Below are 21,724 nucleotides of genomic sequence, written 5' to 3'. Positions count from 1 at the left end.
GGTCTTTTGATGTACATTTAAGTATACTGAATTTGCGAGGGAGGGGGGGATTTATGTGAATGCAATTTGCACACTCTTTAGTCAGATGCAATTATTTATTTAATTAGCTCATTTTCATGTCTCCATGTCTCCTTCTGAGCTGTGTCATCAAATTTCAAACTGCTAAGAAAACAGTACTTTGTTAATAATATCATCAATGCATTTACCATATTACTAACTGAACATTTATGGATTATACGTGACAAATCATAAGTCAAATAGGGTGATAATCAACTAGTCACATTCATGTGGGTAGGCTATGAAAGGCCTTGCAAGTCTAAGTGTGTGTATTCATGTGTCTAGTGTACTTAAATATGTGTGTGTACCTCCTGTCTGTCTCAAGGATTTGCTGTTTCAGCAGGGAAGGAATCAGTCCTATGCCTTTGCCATGCAGGAAAGTCAGCGTAAGGAAATTCCTGAGCTTCACAGTGGCAATCAGGCAGTTAAGGACCTGCCACTGAAAATGGAGCTGTATGTCAGTCACTTTCATGGCTTATTCACACTAGCACAACTGCTCTGGCATAAAAAAAAAAGAGGCATTCTCATTCACTCACACCAACAACCAAGCAAATTGCCCTTACTTGAAAATGGTAGAGCATGTATATTTAAGTAGCCTACCATCTGAAAGCTTACCTTGCACACGAGCAATACTCTATTAAGTCGCTGCAGGCACCACAGTAAGCGTTAAGGCAATATTCTGCTGCCTAGAGTAAACAATAAAGCTAACTGCTGATTTCCGTGCCTACGTAAGTTAGAATTTGACATTTATATGGCCCAACAAATAGTTTCAACATGCATGTAAAAGCCATCGTTGCCTCTCTTTGTGGCATTTCTAATAAGTACTAACCGTTTTGGTGGGTTTCTAGGAACAAAGAGGTAAGCTAATAGCTACTATCCTCTCCAAGTCAACTAATGCAGCTACTCGTTAAACCTTTAAATAATATACTTTCTGTTTTTAAAGAATTTTAAATTTTGAAATCAGATTTAGTTTTGTTCAGCATCTGGAAAGCAGAGCCTGAAGACCTCGAATGGCCCGGGGGCACCAACCACACAATGATGTTGCGTTCAAGTGCTCATAATTACGCAATTTCAGCTTTTAAAATCCCGGTTTGCAAAAGAATTAACACAGTGTTAAATAGAGATTGGTTTATTCTAAATAGGACAGTCAAACACTAAGTCAGATAGCTTTATTAATAGTATTATTTATTGACTTATAAGTTGATTTGGGTGATCAGACTTTGTAGTTTGATTTTCCCACGTTTCTCAAAGCAGCATATGACGACACCAGCAAAGCCTTGTGCGGTTGCCGTAAACCCAACGCAGAATGTCGTGAAAAGTGGAGTCGGCAGAGAAGTGAAGTGCTAGTTCTATTGATATGCAAACCGTGGCAGATTTCGCAGTTGGAAATAGGTAGTGATGTTTCATTGGCTACTTTTTGACCCCAGTCGGCATGTTTTAAAACTACAATGGACGCAGCGAGGACACAGAAAATGAGCTGATCTCCAGCAAAACCACCTCGAAAATGGCTGCATACACCGCTGAAGGTAAAACAAAACAGTTGCTAAAATTCATAACTGGAAGACAAATCTATGATATCACGATTTAGCTCCAAATTATTGTAGCTATCTTGTAATCACTTTCACAGATGTACATTATGCAACGTCCTATGAAGTCATTATTTCCTGTTTTGTGTTCTCTGCCATCCGAAGTGGCTGCAGGTCATTCTGTGGTGGTGGAGGTGAGCCCAGATATCCACATCTGTGGCTCCTGCAAAAAGCAGTACAATAATTATAAGGTCTTTCTCGCCCATAAGCAAAATGAATGTTTCCTGTCCACACCTGACACCCCAACCACTACTGCCACATCCTCTCTCACAGGTAACATACTCCTCTTTCTGCTTTTGCTGTCCATAATTTAAATGAAAAATTGACTTTGCCTGTCAAATTATTTTCAGACTCCAGCACTGAGTTTATTTTTGAGGAGACCTACCAGACCTGTGTTGTGAGAGGTGTCAAAAAGATGACCAAAGCCCCAAAGACACCTTCCAAAAAACTAAAACCTGCCCTGACTTCAAAGAGACACAGCTGCTGTTTCTCAGGTTGGTGCCTCTTGCTGCTGATGGACGCAGATCTTCAATCTCTAACAGGAAGAACTGCACTTCCTGCCACTCAAGCCCCATATCATTAATATTTCCAGTGCTGTAAAAAGTATTTGCCTCCTTCACTTTCCTGTTCCATATCATCAAACAAACTTTATTAAGTAAAATACAAAGAAAACCCAAGTATATACAAAATACAGTTTTTAAATGCTAATTTCATTTATTATTTATTAGAATAAAAGAAGCTATCCAAAGCTGCCCTGTGTGAAAAGATAATCAAGCAAAGTAATCCATAAATAACAAAATTACACCCAAGAGTGCATCGATGGAGCATCCAGGAGGTCACAAAATAACCCATCTAAGGAACTCTAAGCCTTACTTACCTCAGTTAAAGCTAGTGATCATTATTCAACAATAATAATAAGAAATTGACTTTAGGAAAATATTCTGTGGACTGACAAGACAAAAGTTTAACTTTTTGGCAGGTTTGCATCCTGTCACAGCATTTCATAAACAACATCATACCAACAGTCAAACATGGTGGTATTGTGATGGTCTTGGGCTGCTTTACTCCTTCAGGACCTGGATGACTAGCTATAATTCAAAGAACCATGAATTCTGCTCAGTTTGGCTTATGCAGCAGGACAATAATCCCAAAAACACATTGGCAAGTTCAAAATTCCATTCCAGTTTTGGAAAGTGCTGTAAAACAGCCACCGCTGACACAAAATGCTGTGCATCAGCAAAAAATTGAAAAGAGAGGCAATAAAGTAGAACTAAAATGTACAAAAGGACACAAGTAAAAACAACCATAATAGAGTTTTATAAACGCACCCCCACAAATTTATGGGCACAAAGCATCAACAGAGTGACAAATGGGAAAAAAAATCGGGAACTTTTTCACAGCACTGTATTTATTTAGTACAGTGTTGATTGGACTTTTCACAAATGCAGAGGCTGCACACAATTTAAGAAAATGTTTGTTTTGGGTTTTTTTTTACAATCTACAGGTTGCACTTTCAAGACACAGTATGGCCAAAAAGACATGGAGCGGCATCTTAAAACTCACACCGGTACGCCAATGGTTTCAAAATATGTTCTTCAGTTGCAAAAACCCCTTTAGAGTAAGGTTTAAGCCCAGTTGTTTTTCTGTCTGCTATCCAGGTGAGAAGCCATTTGAATGTGAACTGTGCCACAAACGCTTCAGTCGGCGGGACAAGCTGAACATGCACAGCCGTTCGCACACAGGTGAGAAGCCGCACAAATGTAAACACTGTCCCTATGCAGCAGCAGACAGCAGCAGCCTGAAGAAGCACCTGCGCATCCACTATGATGAACGGCCATTCAAATGCCAGATCTGTCCTTACGCCAGCCGCAACTCCAGCCAGCTTACCGTGCATCTCCGCTCTCACACAGGTAGGTAGCCAAAAAATCCAAAATTGTCAGCAGCTGTGTGACAGTTGTAGCTTAGAGACTGGTATTAAAACTGGTTTTATTTTGTTTATGTATTTATTTTCTAAGGGGATGCACCTTTTCAGTGCCAACAATGCGATGCAAAGTTCAAAATAAACTCAGACCTGAAGAGGCACATCCGGATTCACTCCGGCGAAAAGCCTTACAAATGTGACTTTTGTGAGTACTGCTGCGCCATGAAAGGAAACCTGAAATCGCACATTCAGATCAAACATGGTACGGAGAACTCCTTTCAGTGCGTGCACTGTGATTTCAAGTGTGCCAACAAGACTGCTCTGCGACAACACTTGAGAGAACACCAACCCACTCAGCCCATTCAGTGTTCCAAGTGCACTTACTCCTGCTCCAGCAAGGGGGCGCTCAAGGTCCACGAGCGGATCCACTCCGAAGACCGCCCTTTCAAATGTGACTTCTGCAACTTTGCCTCTAAGCAGCGCAGCAATCTCGTCATTCACAAGAAGAAGTGTCACTCGGATAAGCTTGAAAAAGGCAGCGGTGGGAAAGGAGGCAGAGGTGGAGGCAAAAATTTAGGCTCCGACTCTCCGAAGCCTGTCAGCTCTCGGTACCGAGCCAAACTAGATGCAGCTCGAGCCTTTTGCTGCGACTCGTGTGACGCTTCGTTTGTGAGGGAGGACTCCCTGCGGAGCCACAAGAAGCAGCATCGGGACACTCGGAGTGTGTTGCAACTCCAGCTCTCTACCCCAGCAGAAGCAGTTAACTTGATTCCCGTTACCATGTCACAAACCAGCTCTGAGCTCGAAGTTCCTATCCCGTGCAACCCAATGCCTCCTTATAGTAATACACAGCTTAAAATCATTGTATCTCACCCGTTAGGCCAGGATAACCCCTTGCTCTCAACTGGTGGGGATGGCCAGAATAAGAGCAACATGGTCTTGCTTAGCCCAGAAAACCAGGACATGGTAGTTAACTCCATGATCCAGCAGGTCAACCTGCTGGCGCCTGTACAACCACTCGGTTCATCCCAAACCACAGAAGCCACTCTTGAACCCCAGACTGTCCTCCTGACTCAACTCAGCACCGACGATGCCAGCAACCCGCTCCACCAGGCCCTGATGCAAACGGCCATAACCGCTCAGGACTCGAGCAGCAGCACACAGACGTTCATCACCACCTGCTCTGAACTGGAGGGGCTCAATGCTTTGATCCAGGAAGGTGGCACAGAAATTACAGTGGTTACGGAAGGAAACTCTGCTTTGGTGACCACAGCACCTCTGCCCGATGTGGACATGTCCAAGCCAGCAGAGACGGTGACGGTTGAGGAGAGTGCCTTACCCTGTGAGGAAAGTGCATTACTGGTGCCAAACATCAGCCTGGGCAGTCAGAATGTGGTCATCCACGGCGTTCCACTTATAGTGTCTCCTCAGCCTCAGCAGACCACGGTGGATCAGCTCTCCCCTCATGCACTCTATTCCAATTCACACACACTCGAAAGCATCCCACAGTGAACAGCGTTGTGTGTTTCTGAAAGTGAAAAGACAGTAACTGCATCATAAGCTATTTCCCTGCTGATAGTAACTTGTAGTCTAACGGTAACCACTAAAATAGCAAAACTGTTGGCGTTGGAGGTGTAGTTTGTTTAGTATTCACATTTTAGAATAAAACATCAATTTTAACATTGTTTCATGCACTGTATTATCAAGTGTTATATTTGCAGGCATCAAAAATTGAAATTAAACCATATTTCAGTTACAATATTTAATTGAAATCAGGTTTAATTTAAAGCAACATCAAAAAAATAAACGAATAATACCGCAAATTAACAAAATGTGAAAGTGACTGAATGTATTTGTATGATGTATTTTTTATGTTTGTCCATTAGGTGGCAGCAGAGTGATGAGAGTATATAATGAAACTTGCTCTGCTTTATGGAGTTTTCAGACTGTAAGTGTACTGCTGCCCCGTAGTATTGATTATACATGTTCTGTATGTATAACTTTTGTTAAAAATAAATATTTTTTTCAAGCCCTCATAACGAATCTGAAAAAGTAGATGTCAATTGTAGAAAGCATTAGGCTGCATATCAAGGTCTTAGCTTCTAAAAGGCGACTCGCATTCCCGATAGATTTTTCAATAAAGAGCCAGTTTTTTGCTTGCTGCTTTCTATTATTCTTCCTATTTTTACATTCAGACTTAAGCACTTAGTATTTGCAGAGAGCGGATGCTGCACCTGAATAGGATTCTCCTGTGTAAACACTTGACCATTGATTTCTTTCTGGTCTCTGAGCACTAATGGCTCTGCTGAAGCAGACTCTTATATTTTCTCGCTCAGCATGGCCACAAACTCAGATGAAGTGGTTTGATGGTTTAAAAAAACATGTTTGCCAGCAACTGTAGGTTGAGGGAGTTGGTGTCTGTTTTAGACAGGGGACTCTAGCTAGTAAGGGTATTACTGTAGTGTGTGTGCTTTAACACTGAAAGTATATGAAGGATGGCTTTTCTATAATATCCCCATATTACTAATTTTCTTGAGAAATGCTGCACTTTTTTATACCATTGTGTTTCTATAAGATACGACTGCTACTCACTTGAAGGTTGTGTCTTTTTGAAAGTGCTAGCCAAGAATTGTTTGATATGAAATGACTACTGTGCCTGTCATTAAATGTGAAGCTAGGAGTAGGAGACAGCTGCCTTAGCATAAACACTGGATATGGAAAACAGCTAGCCTAGCTGGGTAAGAAAGCGTAGTTACTTATTTTGTGAATTCTGTTTTGAACTGAAAATTTAGGGTGCTAATTTGAGACATCCTTATGAAAGGGTTAGGCGTATTGTTTTAGAGACTTGGGTGTATCCAAACTATGCTAATTGTGTGATGATTGGTTAGAGTGCTAGCTGTAGCCCACATTTGCTAATAATTGTTTTACGTGTGAATGCAGTATTTGACCTATCAAATTAAAATGCTACATTTTCTGTTCACGCAGGTCCTCAAACAACAAACATGGTAGAAATCTAATCGTCTGAAATAAAACCCATTGTATGCGTTTTAGGATAACTTAAAATTTCAACTTCAATTATTTCCAGTGACAGAAAAAAGCTTCCATGGATAACAATGCTAACTTTTAATAAATATGACGCCACCACCGCCACAGGAACTACTACTACTAAAATCTTATTCGTTGATGGTTGTTACCATGTTTGTTTTTTGTTTGTGTATTTATGTAACTTAAGCAAGCTCTTTAGATTGTTTGCTGTGCTTTTTCTACTATTTCTCTATTTTCTACCTTGAAATTAAAAGTCAGATCAAAATACTCATTTTGCTCCTAAATGGAAGGGAAAATCTGAAGTTTGGTTCTGTTTCTTGTATGATTTGAGGAACATAAAGCCAGAGCAGCATGCAAACACTAAATCTGCATCAGTTCTGCACTTGGGTTGCATTATGAGTGCCTGCACTCAAACTCAGATTTTTCAAACCTCTCTGTGTCACCTCTTCTTCAGGTGGAACTAGGGGGGAAAAAAATCCTGAAATTCCATTATGCATGAAGATGAGTGTTATGTGGGAAAACCACAAAGCACTCTGATGTATCTCTTTGATCTATTATCTAACAGACTTCCAGGCCATAATCCTAAGCACCCTTGAGGAGGACAGACCCTTTCTTTCCCCCTTCTCCTCTTCCACATGTGACGTCATAGCTGGGTTAAGTGCCTTTTCTATGGGTTACAATGTCTTAAGAGCCCCACTTGGGGAGAAGGTTTGAAGAGAGTTGATGTTATATTTATTTATTTTATTCTGTTTACATTTTTTGGAAAAATAGTGGTTTGGTTACAGTATAAATCATACCCAATTTGGTCTGTAAGCTTGTTTTTATATTTCAAAGCTAACTAGAGTGCATTCTGTTGGCAAATCCTAAAGCTTTGCTTGCTTTTCTTTTTTTGATAAATGGTAGGATGAGTTTAAAATGAAGCTCTTCATACTGTATAGCACTTCTGTGTTCCTTCCTTCCTGTGTTTGAGATGCCAGCCTTTGAATGGGGGCCATAAATGGCTTCCCCAAAAAGCAATTTCCACTCACAGCTGCTTAAAGAAATCGTAACTTGTGATGCATTCCTTCTGGACATAAATAGATCCAGAAAGGACCAGGTGATGGAAAGATGGACAATAACCAGAGCAAGATGACACTTTGGCAAAAAACTGCCGGTGCTCTAAATAGTGTGAAAATGTCACAAGGTAGTAAAATAAACCTAAATGAATTGAGTTTGTTCATTTCTGTCATCAGAGGTAGCTATAAATCAGCGAGTCCAAACAGTTTTTCATTCCTTCAGATACAATCTGTCCCTCTGTTCAACAGTGCATCTCTGACCTTTGGGTTGTTTGCACACAATTTGCAATCCCATCAGTAAATGGCATTGAATGCCTTAATGAAATTAACTGATTGGCGAAGTATTGATATGGATTTGTTTTTCCGATGCAGGCATCTTTTGGCTGTGACACTATTGACATCTTAAGTGAATTTTGATTTCTTAGTGCACTGGAGGCTTTTATCTTGTCTGTGTTCAATTCTTTTTGTCTTTCTGATAGAAATTCATGATGAAAGCGGTATGTGATCAGCCGAGGGACAAAAAGACACCTCAATTTGCTCTTCTGAATGCAATGTGATTATTTGCTGAGACATTATTAGGCTATTGTAGCGTCTACGAGAGGAATCGATAGTATCACTTTAGGGCAAACTCTGGATTTAAAATGACTTTGCCTCTGTGGGTGGTTGTATATTTCACGCTGCATGTTTGTTCTTCTTTAATGAACTCGGGCACAATTCAAAGCTGCTCAAATTTGTTCCTGTGATTCTTGAGTTTTTCACACTCTCTCAGAGCTTTGACACTATTTTGTGGTATTTATTTAGCATTTGAGTGTTTGGGGTGTTGTTTTTGTCTTTTGTCGTCTATCTTGGGCTGTCAGGAAGCATTACTCTGACAGGCCCTTTTGTTGTTGTTACTTTAAGATTGAAAGCAGAGTTTAAAACCAGTCCTCGGGGTGGGGGCAGCAAAATAAGTATAATTTTGAGCCAATAGGCATGGCTGCAGTGGGAGCACAAGAGCCCATAAAAGTCCTTTAGTGGACAAAAGAATGCTACAGTATCTCCTGCTCTTCAACACAGAGCCAGTGCCTTTTAAAATAATGTCTTTTATTCTTCTGTGACAATGTGGGCTTCACCGTTTTGCAGCGATAGCTGCACATAATCTTGTGAATGCAAATAACCGGCTATCAGCTTTTGTGATTCAGGAACAAAGACATTTAGCTATTGTTTTCCTGTCTTGTTTCTGTGCCGCTAACCCTATACAAATGCATGTTTTAATGATTTTGGCCGTGCACATCAGTGCCATATATTCAAAGGGAAACAAGCACTCAGTTGTTTTCTTTTATTCCATATATGGTCGGATGCAGGTTTTGCTGGGAACCCGAGCCAAGTGTTAGTCTTGGGCCATCAGGTTTGGCTCTGCGCAGATATGGGATTTGTTTTTTTATGCTCGGTTTTGCGACAACCTTTGATCATTCTCATATGTCAGCATGTTGCTTTGTGTGTTCTCTGTCCGCATAGTCTCATAGTTTGCAGAGCAGCACAGTCAGTTTTTGTGCGCTTCAACATTTGTTTTCATCAGACTGCCTTTATACGGTGATTTGATTGTTGTTAAGCATTCCATAATTGCAGTCATAGTAAGTTTGATAATAAGAGTATTTGTACAATTACTGATGTGTTTATTATAAGGACACACTGGTTGTTAGTCCGTGGTAGGAGTTGCTTTTTACACATGTGGCTTTTGAATCAATACTTATGTGTTAACTGTGAATATTGTCCTCAAAGAAGGAACAAAAGTGTTGCGTAAGCAAACAAACCTATTTACAATTTTAGAAATTCCATTGGTTTTCAGCAGATGCCTATGAGCAAGCAAAATATTTTCTCTGTTCACGCATGCCTTATCCTAAACCAACAAACACGATGGAAATCTAATCTTTTGACATACAAGCCATTGTTGTGTGTGCGTGTGCGCGCACATGCTTGTGTATGCGCTTAAGTCTTTGTTTACCGTGTGTGCTTTCAGAGTGCTTAATGCGCACAGATACTGCTGCCTCAATAATTCTTACACAATGGGAAACACTGAAGCCTTTGGTGGATCTGAAACACTTCACCTGAGAAATGTGGGTTTTTTTAAAACTGCATCCCCGTCATAAATCTCTCCAGTTTTTATTCTTTTTGTGTGTTTGATGTATTTTTACTTAATTAAAACATTTTCTTTTTAAAGAACTGCAGAAATACTTTTATATGTCTAAATCTGTTGTGGTGGCCCTACATACATTTATTGCATCCTACCTATAATTTCTTCAGTGTATCTTGTTTGTATAATAATCATTGTTGGCAGACCCATAGAAATGTTTGAGATGCTCAGGAATGGAATGGTGAAGATTTAGACTCTTTATTAGTATTAATATTAAACTTAATACGATAGAGAAGAAGACATTTCCAGTTTTACTGTTACTAGTGAAAAAGCTTTGGTGAACTGGGGATGGCCAGCCTTTTTTTAACCTTTAAATAAAGTTGTCTTTGTGCCACCATAATGTCCACCCAACCCCATGGAAAGTCATAGCCTGTCCATATTTGATGTTTGTTTGACCCCATAAGGGCGCGAACCTTGGCTGATCCTTCATCTGAGGACAAAGCTTATGTTTGCAGTGACATCATAAATGCCTGCGCAGAGAAAACAATGGCTGATGAATTTAGCTGGAGTCCAGCACACTGGACGGCAGTGACACAGAGACGTTGGCCGAAACTTCCAGTGTCATGGAAATGTTTCAAACAATGACCAACACCTTGGCCAAACATGCAGAGTACTCCCAAAATGAGGGGAGCTGTAGTCTGAAGAGATCAAAATGCTGTGGTTGTTTTAGGGACAGCGGCAGGGAGAGCCTGAGCACGGCTGGGATCATCAGGTTATAACACCGAGTGTTTATATGAATCTTTGTGACTGTTGGAGACAGTCAGGGATGGGGCACTGCTCCTAGGGGAAGAAAGACACTTTGTTTTTATAGGCTGCCTGGAATGTGTTGAGGACTCTGGACATCTGCTTTATTAGCATATGTGAATCTACCCCCAGCTATGTATCTGCTGGTGGTCTGATAATGGATCTTACTGTTACTGATAAATGTAAATACAGACTAGGATGACTGGTTTGCGTTTTTTGCGCCGTTTAATTAATGGCTTTATTTTCATAATAATGTTTATACATTTACATTTGAACCCCTGACTAAAGCATAGGAGGCAGGCTTTGTGAAATTCATGCTTTTTTTGAATGGAAGTTGGGGTTTTTTCCCCCGTTTTCTCAGTTGCACCACTTTGCTGTTTCAGTCTGGCTCTCCTGCAGCTTATTGGTGTGAAAATTCCTCAGAAGCATTCTCAGAGTCATTCTCGGGTCGTTACAGATGCACCCCACCCATGCACTCATACCGGCTCGTGGATTACCATTTTCTTTGTTAAGCTAATTGCATTATTGTGTCTGTTTAAAAATCAAGTAGGGGGTACGTGAGCCTATGAATGAATGCACAAGGACTTATGGATGAGATGTATTTTCTTCACATGTAAATTAAATAATTGGCATTATTGGATATGATTTTTAAAATGACTAATCGATTAGTTACATATTTTTTTTCTTGCAATTCTCGGCTCAAACTCGATTGTATGGAGTCGACTCGGGTTGTTTCCTGCTATCACGTCTTCATGACGGAAAATTAATTAGTTTATGAATAATGCACCATTTCGCTTGCGATAAAGATCGTGTGGCAAAGTGCCGTCAGACAGATATCATCTATTAAATAGACCAGGCTCACGTAACCTAACACCTTGTGGGGAATGCACTCAATCAAGCCTATTGTTTCTGTTCACATACAGTTCCTTCTGTGAGATAAGTCTGACCTGGCCACGGAGATAACAACAATGCCCTAAAAGCATGGATGAGGCATTGACTGTCAGCGCCACAGTTAGCAAGATTTCCACCCAGATTCATACGCAATTCAGGTTAGGCAAACAGCTGCGGTCATCAGAGGTGCAATAAATTAACTTAATAAATAATGCAGGGAAAGTAAGCCATTGTTGCTAATATCACATTATCCCAGACTAATACTCAGACTCTTAGTCAGGATGTAATTTAGTGAGCTGGTGCCTGTGGTGTGATTCATGCGGCAATTTGATCATGCCACCATTTGAATAGGCAGCATAAATATTATGGCACGGAGGATGTGAGTCAGGACAGAGAATCCAGTTCACTGGGCCATTACTTGAGTTGAAAGGAAAAAGAGGAAGTTGGTTTGAAGATTTGTCACCATCAGATCTCTCTGTTTTAGAAAGGGGGTGGGCTCAACAAAGCTCAGGAATGTGAAGAAAGATCTGGGTGTTGGGAATGTTTGTTCCCATAAATAGGAGCGACTAGTCGCCAGTTTCTGGGTGGGAAGAACAGCTAATAATACTATGCCAGCTGCGTTATTATAGCTCCATTATTAACTGATATAATACAGAGAATTTAAATTTAATTTACATAAAATATATAAATAAAATGATTTCATAATGTGGGACAAAATAGTGGTGCCACTATTTGGTGGTTCCAATCAACTTGCTTTATTTCTAACAAAACCTGCTTCAAATGCCTGAATATGCGTTATGTTTATCTCGATCAGCCGGTTTAGTCTGTTGCCACAAATCTGCAGTGCGACAGGTTAATCAAAACTGACCGTTTGTTTCGTGTCATCCTACTAAAATGCAGATGTGGTTGTGTTGTTGTATGATTTTGGACCTAAATTCATGCTAGAAGCTCCTTTGAGGCAGTTGTCCATGCTCAGCCACTCATCACTGGTGGTGGTGGTTGATGTATCCATCTGTGCCAGCAAAGGGGAGCTAATCCCTGACAACTGCACGCCTCTGACACCATGTCTGTTGCACTGCTGGTTGTGCGATACAATAGCTTCTCCTCTTTTGTCCATGAAATTGTTTTAATTAGCCCCACAGCAGGGAGAAGTCGAAAACATAAGATTGAGACAGTAGGATGGACAAAAGTACACAAGTATGATAGTACAGTATTGCAGATGACAGTCAGTGATATAATTGAAAAGGTGCGTGATGTGAAAGCAGCAGTGAATCAACTTCAAATATTATAAAAGCATCTAAATGTTTACGGATAACTGAAACTTCCAAAGCACACGATGCCTTTTTAAATCATAGTTAATTATGCTTATTTTAAAATCAGCTACTCTTCCTAATAAAAATTATGACTTTTAGTATATTTTATTTATTTATTGTTCCATTAGAAGTATCGTCCTGTAGTTGAATAGCCAGAGACTAATTTAAGTGCACATTAATGAGTATTTCATGAGCGATACACCCACTAGAAAGTTTTAAAAAGCAAATTACTTTAAAACTCTAGAACCTGTTATGCTTGCTAAACCATGATTAACAAGTGCAATGTAGGTAGATGCATGCATGTGGGGGTGTGTGTGAACATGCATGTGTAGGCTGAGATAAGCCACAGCCTCATGCGATCACTTGTTCCACCACCGAGACTCTGTGGACCTCCCAGCAGCCGACGAGAGGTGAGCATGATCCGAGAGGATCATGTGACCTCTAAAATGCCGCAATAATCCAATATCCATGTCTGTTAGTTGTGCGCGTCACTTTCTGTTGGAAAGTTAATGCGCGGAATCTTTGTGGAATGCCAGCCTACGTGTTAACTTTAGATATCGATAAGGAGAAGACGGGGTCGTCATTTTAGGGCAAAGGTTGCCTTTAGTTTCTGTAGATTAAAATGGAGGTTGAAAAACTTAGATTGGCCATTTATGTAAATACTCAACCCCCCTCCCAGTTTCTGCTCTCCCAAGTCAAACACCCATCCCCCTCAGACTCTCCTCTTCTCCTTGCCCCATGAGAGGAGAGATGGTGGAGGGGGAAGAGAGACAGAGATCCCAAACCATCTGAATCCCTTTTAACTAAGTGGACTGAGAGCAGTAGGGCAATTATTCCACCATGATGCATTCCTTTTCAAAAGAGGATGCCATCACCGTGCAACAAATGGAATGCAAGCTGTGTTATGGCAAGTGAAGGAATGCCACATCCAACTCACAGAAAAGTACATGAAAGAAAACATTAAATCAGGTGTTTAAAAAAAAAACTATATAAGTTGAAGCATTCTATAAATTTATTAGGACCACAATATAAAAACAGAACAAAACATGTAAAACAAAAGACATTACTTGAAGTTAAGTAGTATTTATTATGCAGAATCTCCTCAGTCGGGATGATGTGATATGTTAGCAAAATAAATATCAATCAATCAATCAATCAATCAATTATGATTGGTTAAGATGGAGCACAACTAAAATGTTTGTTACAAGTAACTACAGTTCCTTTTAACCAATATGGTCGACTAAAAAGTGAGATGTTTTCACACTGCAAAAACAAGTGTAAAATAGATCAAATAGTGACATTTGAGTGAAAATCAATCATATGGATAATACCTAAACAAAATAAAACTTCTGTATAGACAACAACAGTCTGTAAATTAGGAAACAGTTACAATGGCTCAGATTGCTTTGTAACTGATTCATTCATGTTTAAAGCATATTTCAATAGATTCTCCCATGTTCAGAGGATGAATGCTTGGATAAACAGTGTGTGGTTTGTGGTAGCTGACCACAAGCTGTTAGTTTTCTTGAGATTTGATTATCTACCACTTACATTGTAGGCCAATTTCCTCCAACTATAAACACAGGCTTAATGATGAAAAATACAGCTGCGTGGTGTTTGAATGGAGGAGCCTACAATTAACTAAGATTAATAACAGTGTGCTGTGATGGAGCCCCCCCCCCCATACTCAGACCCTCAGGCAAAAGTTCTGTGAGAAAAATTTTCTCATTTTCAGTCGCAGTGTCAAAAGAGATGTGTTTTGTAAAGGTTTGCCGATCTGTCTGTTTGGAATTTGAAGGCTTTATTTTTCTGTTTCTGTCAATTTTAAACTTTATTTTACAGAAAATATAAGAAAAAAACAGCATTTTTCTATGATAAATCATTTTTAACACCTCAAAGCAATGTTTGCTTTTGTAGTTTATTATTGTTTTATTTATAATAACAATGCTGTTAATTCTTTAAGAAGATATAATAAAAATTATACACTTTGTGGGGGTTCTTTTCCCATAACCCACCTGTAGATTGTGCACCGCTGATTACTCCAAACACCCTTTCCAGGTCCACTTCTTCAGTGTTTAATGGAGCTCATCGTCCCCTACTAATTCTCTCACCATTTCCCCTGAAACTGGACACTCTGCCACATGTATCATCCAATAGCACCTTTCTTAGGAAGTGACTGGAGCATGGAGTGAGAGCTTTAGCACTTCTTTTAAAGAGTAAGACAATAGGAACAAGACAAATTTCCAACTGAGCAGCTGTGTGGTGGAAAACACTTGCCTTTGTGTAGTCCTTCCCACAGTCGCATAGGGGCTGTCATATGCTCAGCATTTGCTCAACTTTTTTTAATGGGTTTTTGAATGCATGTGGGGTGAAACCAAACACATCCTTAGATGTGTGAAAGTCGCAGGGTATAAAGACAGACGTATGAATGCTCAGTTCCTATTCTCCCACCTCATCTCTGATTTAGTGCCTGTTTAAGAAGAATCGCCTTTTTTGTCATATAGCCACAGATGTTTCCTCCCATCTGTCTTATATTTATGGCTGATAAAGCAGTATATTTACATTCATCCTTACAGAGTTAGATGACAGTAGTACATTCGTAAATAATAGTGCTTTGTATCCATATGCTAAATTGCTAGCTTGGTTCAGATCTGTAGGAGAAAAACAATGTGTCTTTGTATGTGACCTCATTGTTCCTTGGTTGAACCTAAGCCCATCTGAAAGCCTCACCACTAAGCAGCCATCTTGGTAATTCCTCCAGGTATTTATTTAGAATATTTTTTTATTGTTAGGGAAAATCAGCCGTTCTTTCATAATCTCAATTCTTTATTTAGCAGTGACAGCTATTGAACGTGACATGCGAAATGAACGCAAATTAAATTTCATTTAATGATAAAAATGAAAATCAAGAGTTAGGATCTATAATATATAAAAGCTTTAAATGTTTGGAGGTTTTTTTTAAATATACCTTGCTAGTTTTAATTAATTTTGCTAGCGTTAGCTGACAACCATCTAAATGGGTCACTAATGTCTTCAAAAAGAAAAACAAAAATGTAGTGGCTTCCTTTTGGGCATTTCGTAGTGGCCAAAATGCCCCCAAAGGGCTTTAAAACAGTATTTGAGGGTGCTTGTTTAGCTCATTAGGTTGAGCATATGCTATAAGTCTGAGGTACCCGGGTTCAACTCCATACCAAGGCCAATCTGCTGTGTTTTTCCCTGGTCTTTCTCACAGTTTTACTATTTCTTCCCCACTGTCAGCCACCAAAATACAGGCTTTAAAAACAGCTGTGAGGTTAATATGGTCTGGAAGTGTAGCTGGTCATTCTACTGGTCATTAGATTACAGGTGCTAACCCTGGTTACGACCCCAACTTCCCCAATTATTCAGTGATATCCCAGTGGCTAAATGCCATCTTTTGTATGCAGTTTGTTTGTTTGCTTTGCTTTAACCGTTGGAGAGACTCAGCCAAACATATTTCTTTCTTTGTCTTCATGCTAAGCTATGATTTATGCCGTAGCCTCATATTAACCTTACAAACATGAGTCAAACATGCAATAGTTGAGCAAGAAATCAAAATGTGTCCAATTTTACGTTTGCAAATGGGAAACAGTAGCTTGAAATCTCTGCAGTCTATGTATCAAACTTCCCGGTGTCTGCGTCGTGTTAGCAGGCAGTTTCTGTGTGCTGACACACAGAAAGCAGTCAGTGAAATGCGTCTGCGAGATAACTCCAGTCCGAGCCTTTCATCCTCTGGACATTTGGACGGAGGCTCAGACAGGTCAGGGTTAATGACAGGCTGTCAGTGCACCTTTAATGTACTATGTGTTGAGTAAAGGCCGTTTTCTCATCCGCACATAGATAATGGTTTTGAAAAGAAAAAGGTCAACACTGATAAATAACTGGATTTTGATCATCAAATATTGATGAAAAACGAATGATTCATGTCCCAACCTACACTACCCAGGTGAGTTCATATTTCATATCAGTGTAACCGACCTCTCATCTGTCCTGAAAAACATTTCCTTTAGGGAAGTCTGACTGTAATGGAATACTAGTAAAAAACAGAAGAATGTGCTTTAATTTGTCAAGGGGATCTGAGCTGACAACTTTAGTAAAGTCCACTATAACAACCTTCCAGGGCCCCTGACCTAGGGAGGGAGTGACCCCTGACCTTATTTGGGCCTCTTTTATGAGGACTTTTTTGGCTCAGCCAGATGGCTAAACTATCAAAGGGTTTTTTTATGAGAAAAATCTGCAGGCAAGGGTGGAGTAGTATATTTATCTCATTGTCTGGAGGACCAAGCCTCTGTAACTTCCGACTAGATCGGGTAGAAAGAGTTGAAGACCAGTTACATAGCAGAGTGTGCACGTGGGAACCTACGCACTATCCATGAGCATACAAAATATGAATTTGTAATTATTGAACATGACCTCCATTCTCATGTTTTAAGCCACTGGAGTTGGTTCATTAGACATACTTTTATATTTATCTGAAAAACATATTCATGCACACAGCATCCAACTATACAGTGCGATGTGTTTGCAAGATATTTAACTGTCTGCTCTAAAATTTATTATTAGTAATTTCTTGTTTACTCAGTCATCCAGTCCAATGCAAACAGCAGCAGCAAGCAAGGAAAAACGACTCAGCAGCTCAAACAACCTGCTGTCAAATAGCGACCTGCAGCAGAATGAAATGAACAGCCTGTTGTTGAAAGAAGCTGCTGCTCTTCTGAAACTTTTTACAAGTAATGCAAAACTTGTGTATGGACACATGTTGTAATGAATCCGATGTGTTGTTTACTAAAGATCAAAAATGTGTAGAAAGCAGGGGAATTTGCATGTTCGGGGAAGGGAAGAGTTGTGTGTCCCAGGGTCACTATAACTTGCTCTGCTCACATCACTCATGCGGCATCTTTATGAGCGATGGCCTGTTTTGTTGGATTGAGTTTCTGGGGAAGCATTTAGGGCCCGTCTATGAGCTGCACAATACAGGAATAGATTCAAGATTCCAGTAAATGTTTGACGGGACGTGAGCCGTGCATAATCCGGAGCACGTGCTTGTACGTGCACGAATCGGACTTTAAGAATGTGTTATGAGCTAATCATAACAAAGCTACTTTATGTGTATAGTTACACAGGTGAAAACCCCACTCAGTAGCGCCTTCTTATACGCTCGGGTCGCACAGCTGTTGTAAGCGTTACCAGTTTGTTGTTCTCTACAGAAACAAACTCAGCTGTTCCCTCTGAGCCCACTCATCATCATCTTTGGACTTCTGTGTAGACGGAGGCACAAAGAAAGTAGACACATGTATCTAATGATTAGTATGAGAAAAAACAGGAGTTTTAAAATAGATCTGAGACCAGATTAGTCATGTATATTCAATTAAAATATAATTTGAAGGATTTATATATAAGCATTCACAATTGTTCCCAGATTCAAGACGAATTATTTATGAATCAACATCACTAATGAATCATTTATGTTATCAATTTTTATAACAAGGGTAACCTAAGCTGTGGTTTGCCTGGTTGTTTTAATGTGGCCATACCTTCCCTTGATTGCACTCAGGGGTCGAGTGAGATCTAAAGTAACTGGAAGCAGTTAAAATAATAGGAGCTTACCATGTGTTTGAGGTTATAAGAAGAGGAGGAATGGCCTCTTTACACAGAACAGCCACACTGAGGGCTGCTGATGTTTACTTCAACATTTGGAGGACCTGGAGAGTGTGAATGATAAAAGTTTCTTTAAAGGGTTTCCATCAGGCAGGTCAAATCACAGTGCTGCATTACTTTGCATTGTATCCTGCCTCTTTGTGTTAATTTTGCATTATCAAAAAGCTAAAATCGAGTAGTCAATAACAGTGACAACAGCTGAAAAGCAGCCGCTGCAAACAGAAGGAAATCGAAGCAGTTTTGGTTATTTTCCTCTGTCAGACAACAACTCAGCACATGTACACACCCACCTGCATTCAGAAATAGTCATTCTTACATAGATTCCACATAAGCTGTCTCCTCCCATTTTCATTCACAAAGAGAAGCGTGGTGGTGGGGGGTAGGGGGGCGGGGCTAATCTTTTTCCAAATTTGTATGAGTCACTGAAAGAGCACAACAGGCATGTGCCATGTGCTGCAGAGAATGCCACTTGTTTTCCAGCTAAAGTGGGAAAAAAATCACTTAAAGTTTGACTGAAACTGTTCACCATACAGACGTTTTTCACTTAGGCGTCCTTTTCAGTTTAGCTCTTCGCCATTTTGACTTCACAGTTTGATTTGTGTGTCTTGCAAATGAGCTAGAAACCAGATTTATGGGGGGGATCCTTCACCTTAAGAGGTTTTTTTTTCTCCTAGTTTCACTGTTAAATCTCCTAAAGTTTAGAACACAAAGACCCCTCGGCGCTGACCAGCCCACCCCGCAGATGGCCAGAGGATCAGAGACTGTCAGCACGCTTAAACGAGCCAAGAGTCGAGGTTCCAGCCCTGCGGGGAGGACGGAGCATGAATGGGGTATTTCCACCAACTTCTATAGCCCCCCGCTGGGCATTTGTAAAATGATTTGTGGCAAATTTGTTTAATCAATATGGATGCGGGGGAAGTCTAAAGTCTTTCTTTTGCCTTCTTTTCCTGCCTGTAAATGCATCATTGGTCACTACCTATGACGACAAGATTACTTTCTATTTATCTGTGCTTGCATGTGTGTGTGTGTGCATGTAAATGCTAAATAGAAGCATACCTGAGAGAAGGCACTTATTTATCAGTAGTTAACTGGATAGGGCAGGGATTCAAACAAGCAATACAAGTTTGAGTACTTCTTTTTAAAACATCTATTGAATGTTTGTTCTGAAAGAAAAATCCACTTTCATGTGCTCTAGCTGAATTTTATCGTTTTCCCCTCCTTTTAAGTTGTATTTGCATGAATCAATAAAGTAATTAGTGCGATATGCAGCAAAGGTTGGAATGCAGCTTGAGAAAATTTTGTCAATAATTTGTGGAAAAAATAAATAAAACTGATGTCCAGAGCTTAATAAGCCCTGTTAATAATAAATCCTGTTTTTAGATTTGGGAGTTTTATTTATATTAGGAGTCACCAGCTTTGGGATCTTTTATGTGACTCTACTAAGCACAGTCATTAAAAATAAAGAGTGTCTCTTCTGTATTCAGTCTGCATGGTGTCTTTGCAGACACGCAGGTGGCTTCGATCCAATTCTTCCAAGGCTGCTGTCTAGAAATCAAAAGACAAAGGCACTATAGGGTTTTCTCCTTTTTATCCAGCTTTTAATTTACAGTGTTGCTTGTTAAAGAGTAACCCCACCCCTTTTCTCTCTATACTTCAAACAATTCCTTATATTACAGGAGAGAGTGAGGCTGTTTACATCCCTCGAATTCATTGTTTTTGCTAGAGGAAACATTAAAAAGTAATTGTACCATAAAATGTATACATTCAGTCTGAGAATAATAGATACCGTGACCTATGTCCTGCATTTTATCCTGGATCCTATGCAAAGTTATTATTCACAGCCCTTTTCAGATGCCTGTTACTGACTCTTCCTCTAAATTGTTTGCCATTATAAACCCTGCAAAGCTCATAAGACCATTTGTCACACACCTTTCAACTCCACTGACTCGAATGAATTCAGCACACTCTCCAAATGTTTCTTTTTTTTTTTTTTTCAAACTTTCTATCTAAACTGTCACAGCAGAGCTTACCACACCACAGCCCCTCCACAGATGTTGGCAGAATTCCTAATTTTATTCTCTTTCTCTCAGCCTGTCAGTTTTGAAAGGGGGAAGCAGGACAGAAAATAATCAGCAGAACATCCCATAAGTCTCTATGTGAGGGCGGCAGATGTGGGTGTGGAGGGGGGGAGTTGCCACTGGGCCTCCCCAAAGACCCATCTGACTATTGTTCAGCAGAAAAGCCATTTCTGTGGTTGCTATAACAACCATAATGCACTCTTATCCATGTTCCTGTGCAGTACTTGTGGTAGTATGAGATCTGATTTTTTTAAACTGTATTCACAAGAATAAGAATTAGCAGTCTTATTCAATTATTTTTTATTATAATTTTTTAATCAGAGTGCTATTCAACATGTAAGCCTGCATGGGACAAGAGGAAGATACTTCTAATAAGTTTTTATGAGCACACAGTAATAAGAACTATGATATTTAGGCTGCTCATCTTACAGGAAATGCGAATAGATTTTTTTTAAAGTGCCCCCAAGTAAATACTATTGAACACAATAGGCAGAAGCCGAGGGGATAAACAGTTTCATTCAGTGCTCACAAAAAGCCATCAGTATATGTGGTACGTCAGGTCCACGGCTGTCTTTGTCTGCAGCCACTGTAAACCTCCACCCAGAGACTCAAAGCCCACCAGGTGTTTTAAAGTCTGTGGGCCACCACATTCACTGTCAAGTGCTATAGGCTGTCAGTTTCTTTTGTATTTAGAAAAGATTTACCCATTCGCTTCCCAAGGGCCCTTTAGAGTGCTTTCAGCTGATGGTAAATCTACCACTTAGATTTGCATTTAATAATTTACTTATTATTTTTTTTAGATCTGGTTGCGTTGCCACTAGTAATGCAAAAATGAAAGGTTTATTCACAGATATTTTTAAAAAATCCATGTCTGACAATGTCAGCATTATGGCAACACTCAGTTTTGTCTTCTCATATTTAAGCAGTTTTAGGTTAATATGATATGTTCAATAAGAAATTCCATAGACTTTCTGCTTTTTTGCAAAAACTGAGCATGTGTGTCCGCATGATATCATTGCTGACACACAAAGACGTGTTACAGTCATTAATGCTTCATTGGCGCCATACCATACATGTTCTCATCCCCCATGAACCAGCTGAGTTAGTTTCGTCTTCAGGTGACACTGAAAACAATGTGATCTTCCAAAAGAACACAATAAGAGAAATGTTACAATTAAATTATTT

General features: G+C 39.8%; 3 protein-coding genes across 10 annotated transcripts in view; 2 read left to right on the top strand and 1 right to left on the bottom strand.

The window, feature by feature from the left end:
* The window catches only part of tshz2 (teashirt zinc finger homeobox 2), a 126,665-nt gene extending 125,591 nt beyond the window's left edge, over positions 1-1,074 (bottom strand). For 2 of the 4 annotated variants that reach the window (XM_085146225.1, XM_085146224.1), the window contains exon 1: positions 887-1,074. The gene's annotated coding sequence lies outside the window, so the exon portion shown is untranslated. Of the gene's footprint in view, positions 1-365; positions 587-886 lie in introns of those variants that run through there. The other 2 variants (XM_085146223.1, XM_085146222.1) reach the window with 1 other exon arrangement.
* On the top strand, positions 817-5,715 carry zfp64 (zinc finger protein 64 homolog (mouse)). Of its 4 annotated transcripts, none has more exons than XM_085146236.1 (7): positions 817-915; positions 1,485-1,583; positions 1,749-1,916; positions 1,994-2,137; positions 3,148-3,210; positions 3,302-3,553; positions 3,659-5,709. In XM_085146236.1, the coding sequence occupies exons 2-7, from the start codon at positions 1,562-1,564 to the stop codon at positions 5,074-5,076; spliced, it is 2,067 nt and encodes a 688-aa protein (XP_085002362.1). In that variant the 5' UTR covers positions 817-915; positions 1,485-1,561; the 3' UTR covers positions 5,077-5,709. The 4 variants fall into 4 exon arrangements, with proteins under 4 accessions (XP_085002362.1, XP_085002363.1, XP_085002364.1 ...); XM_085146237.1 differs by lacking the exon at positions 817-915 and having other exon boundaries at positions 1,259-1,583; positions 1,749-1,777; positions 1,853-1,916; positions 3,659-5,715; XM_085146235.1 differs by lacking the exon at positions 817-915 and adding an exon at positions 1,264-1,392.
* A 517-nt stretch (positions 5,716-6,232) lies between these two features.
* sall4 (spalt-like transcription factor 4) overlaps positions 6,233-21,724 on the top strand; it is a 28,682-nt gene continuing 13,190 nt past the window's right edge. The window contains exon 1 of one of the 2 annotated variants that reach the window (XM_085146219.1): positions 6,233-6,302. The gene's annotated coding sequence lies outside the window, so the exon portion shown is untranslated. Of the gene's footprint in view, positions 6,303-19,168; positions 19,292-21,724 lie in introns of those variants that run through there. The other variant, XM_085146218.1, reaches the window with a different exon arrangement.

Source organism: Neolamprologus multifasciatus, chromosome 20 (genome assembly GCF_963576455.1).
Source record: "Neolamprologus multifasciatus chromosome 20, fNeoMul1.2, whole genome shotgun sequence".
Taxonomy (NCBI): Eukaryota; Metazoa; Chordata; class Actinopteri; order Cichliformes; family Cichlidae; genus Neolamprologus; species Neolamprologus multifasciatus.
The sequence above is the reverse complement of the archived record's forward strand: the minus strand, read 5'-3'. Positions and strand labels throughout refer to the sequence as shown.

What these genes read in the sequence shown, in the direction of transcription:
- zfp64 (XM_085146236.1), top strand. Translation starts at nt 1,562, where the DNA reads ATGGCTGCATACACCGCTGAAG. An exon ending in ACACAGCTGCTGTTTCTCAG is followed by an intron (nt 2,138 to 3,147) that starts GTTGGTGCCTCT and finishes TACAATCTACAG; the next exon opens with GTTGCACTTTCAAGACACAG. An exon ending in GCATCTCCGCTCTCACACAG is followed by an intron (nt 3,554 to 3,658) that starts GTAGGTAGCCAA and finishes TTATTTTCTAAG; the next exon opens with GGGATGCACCTTTTCAGTGC.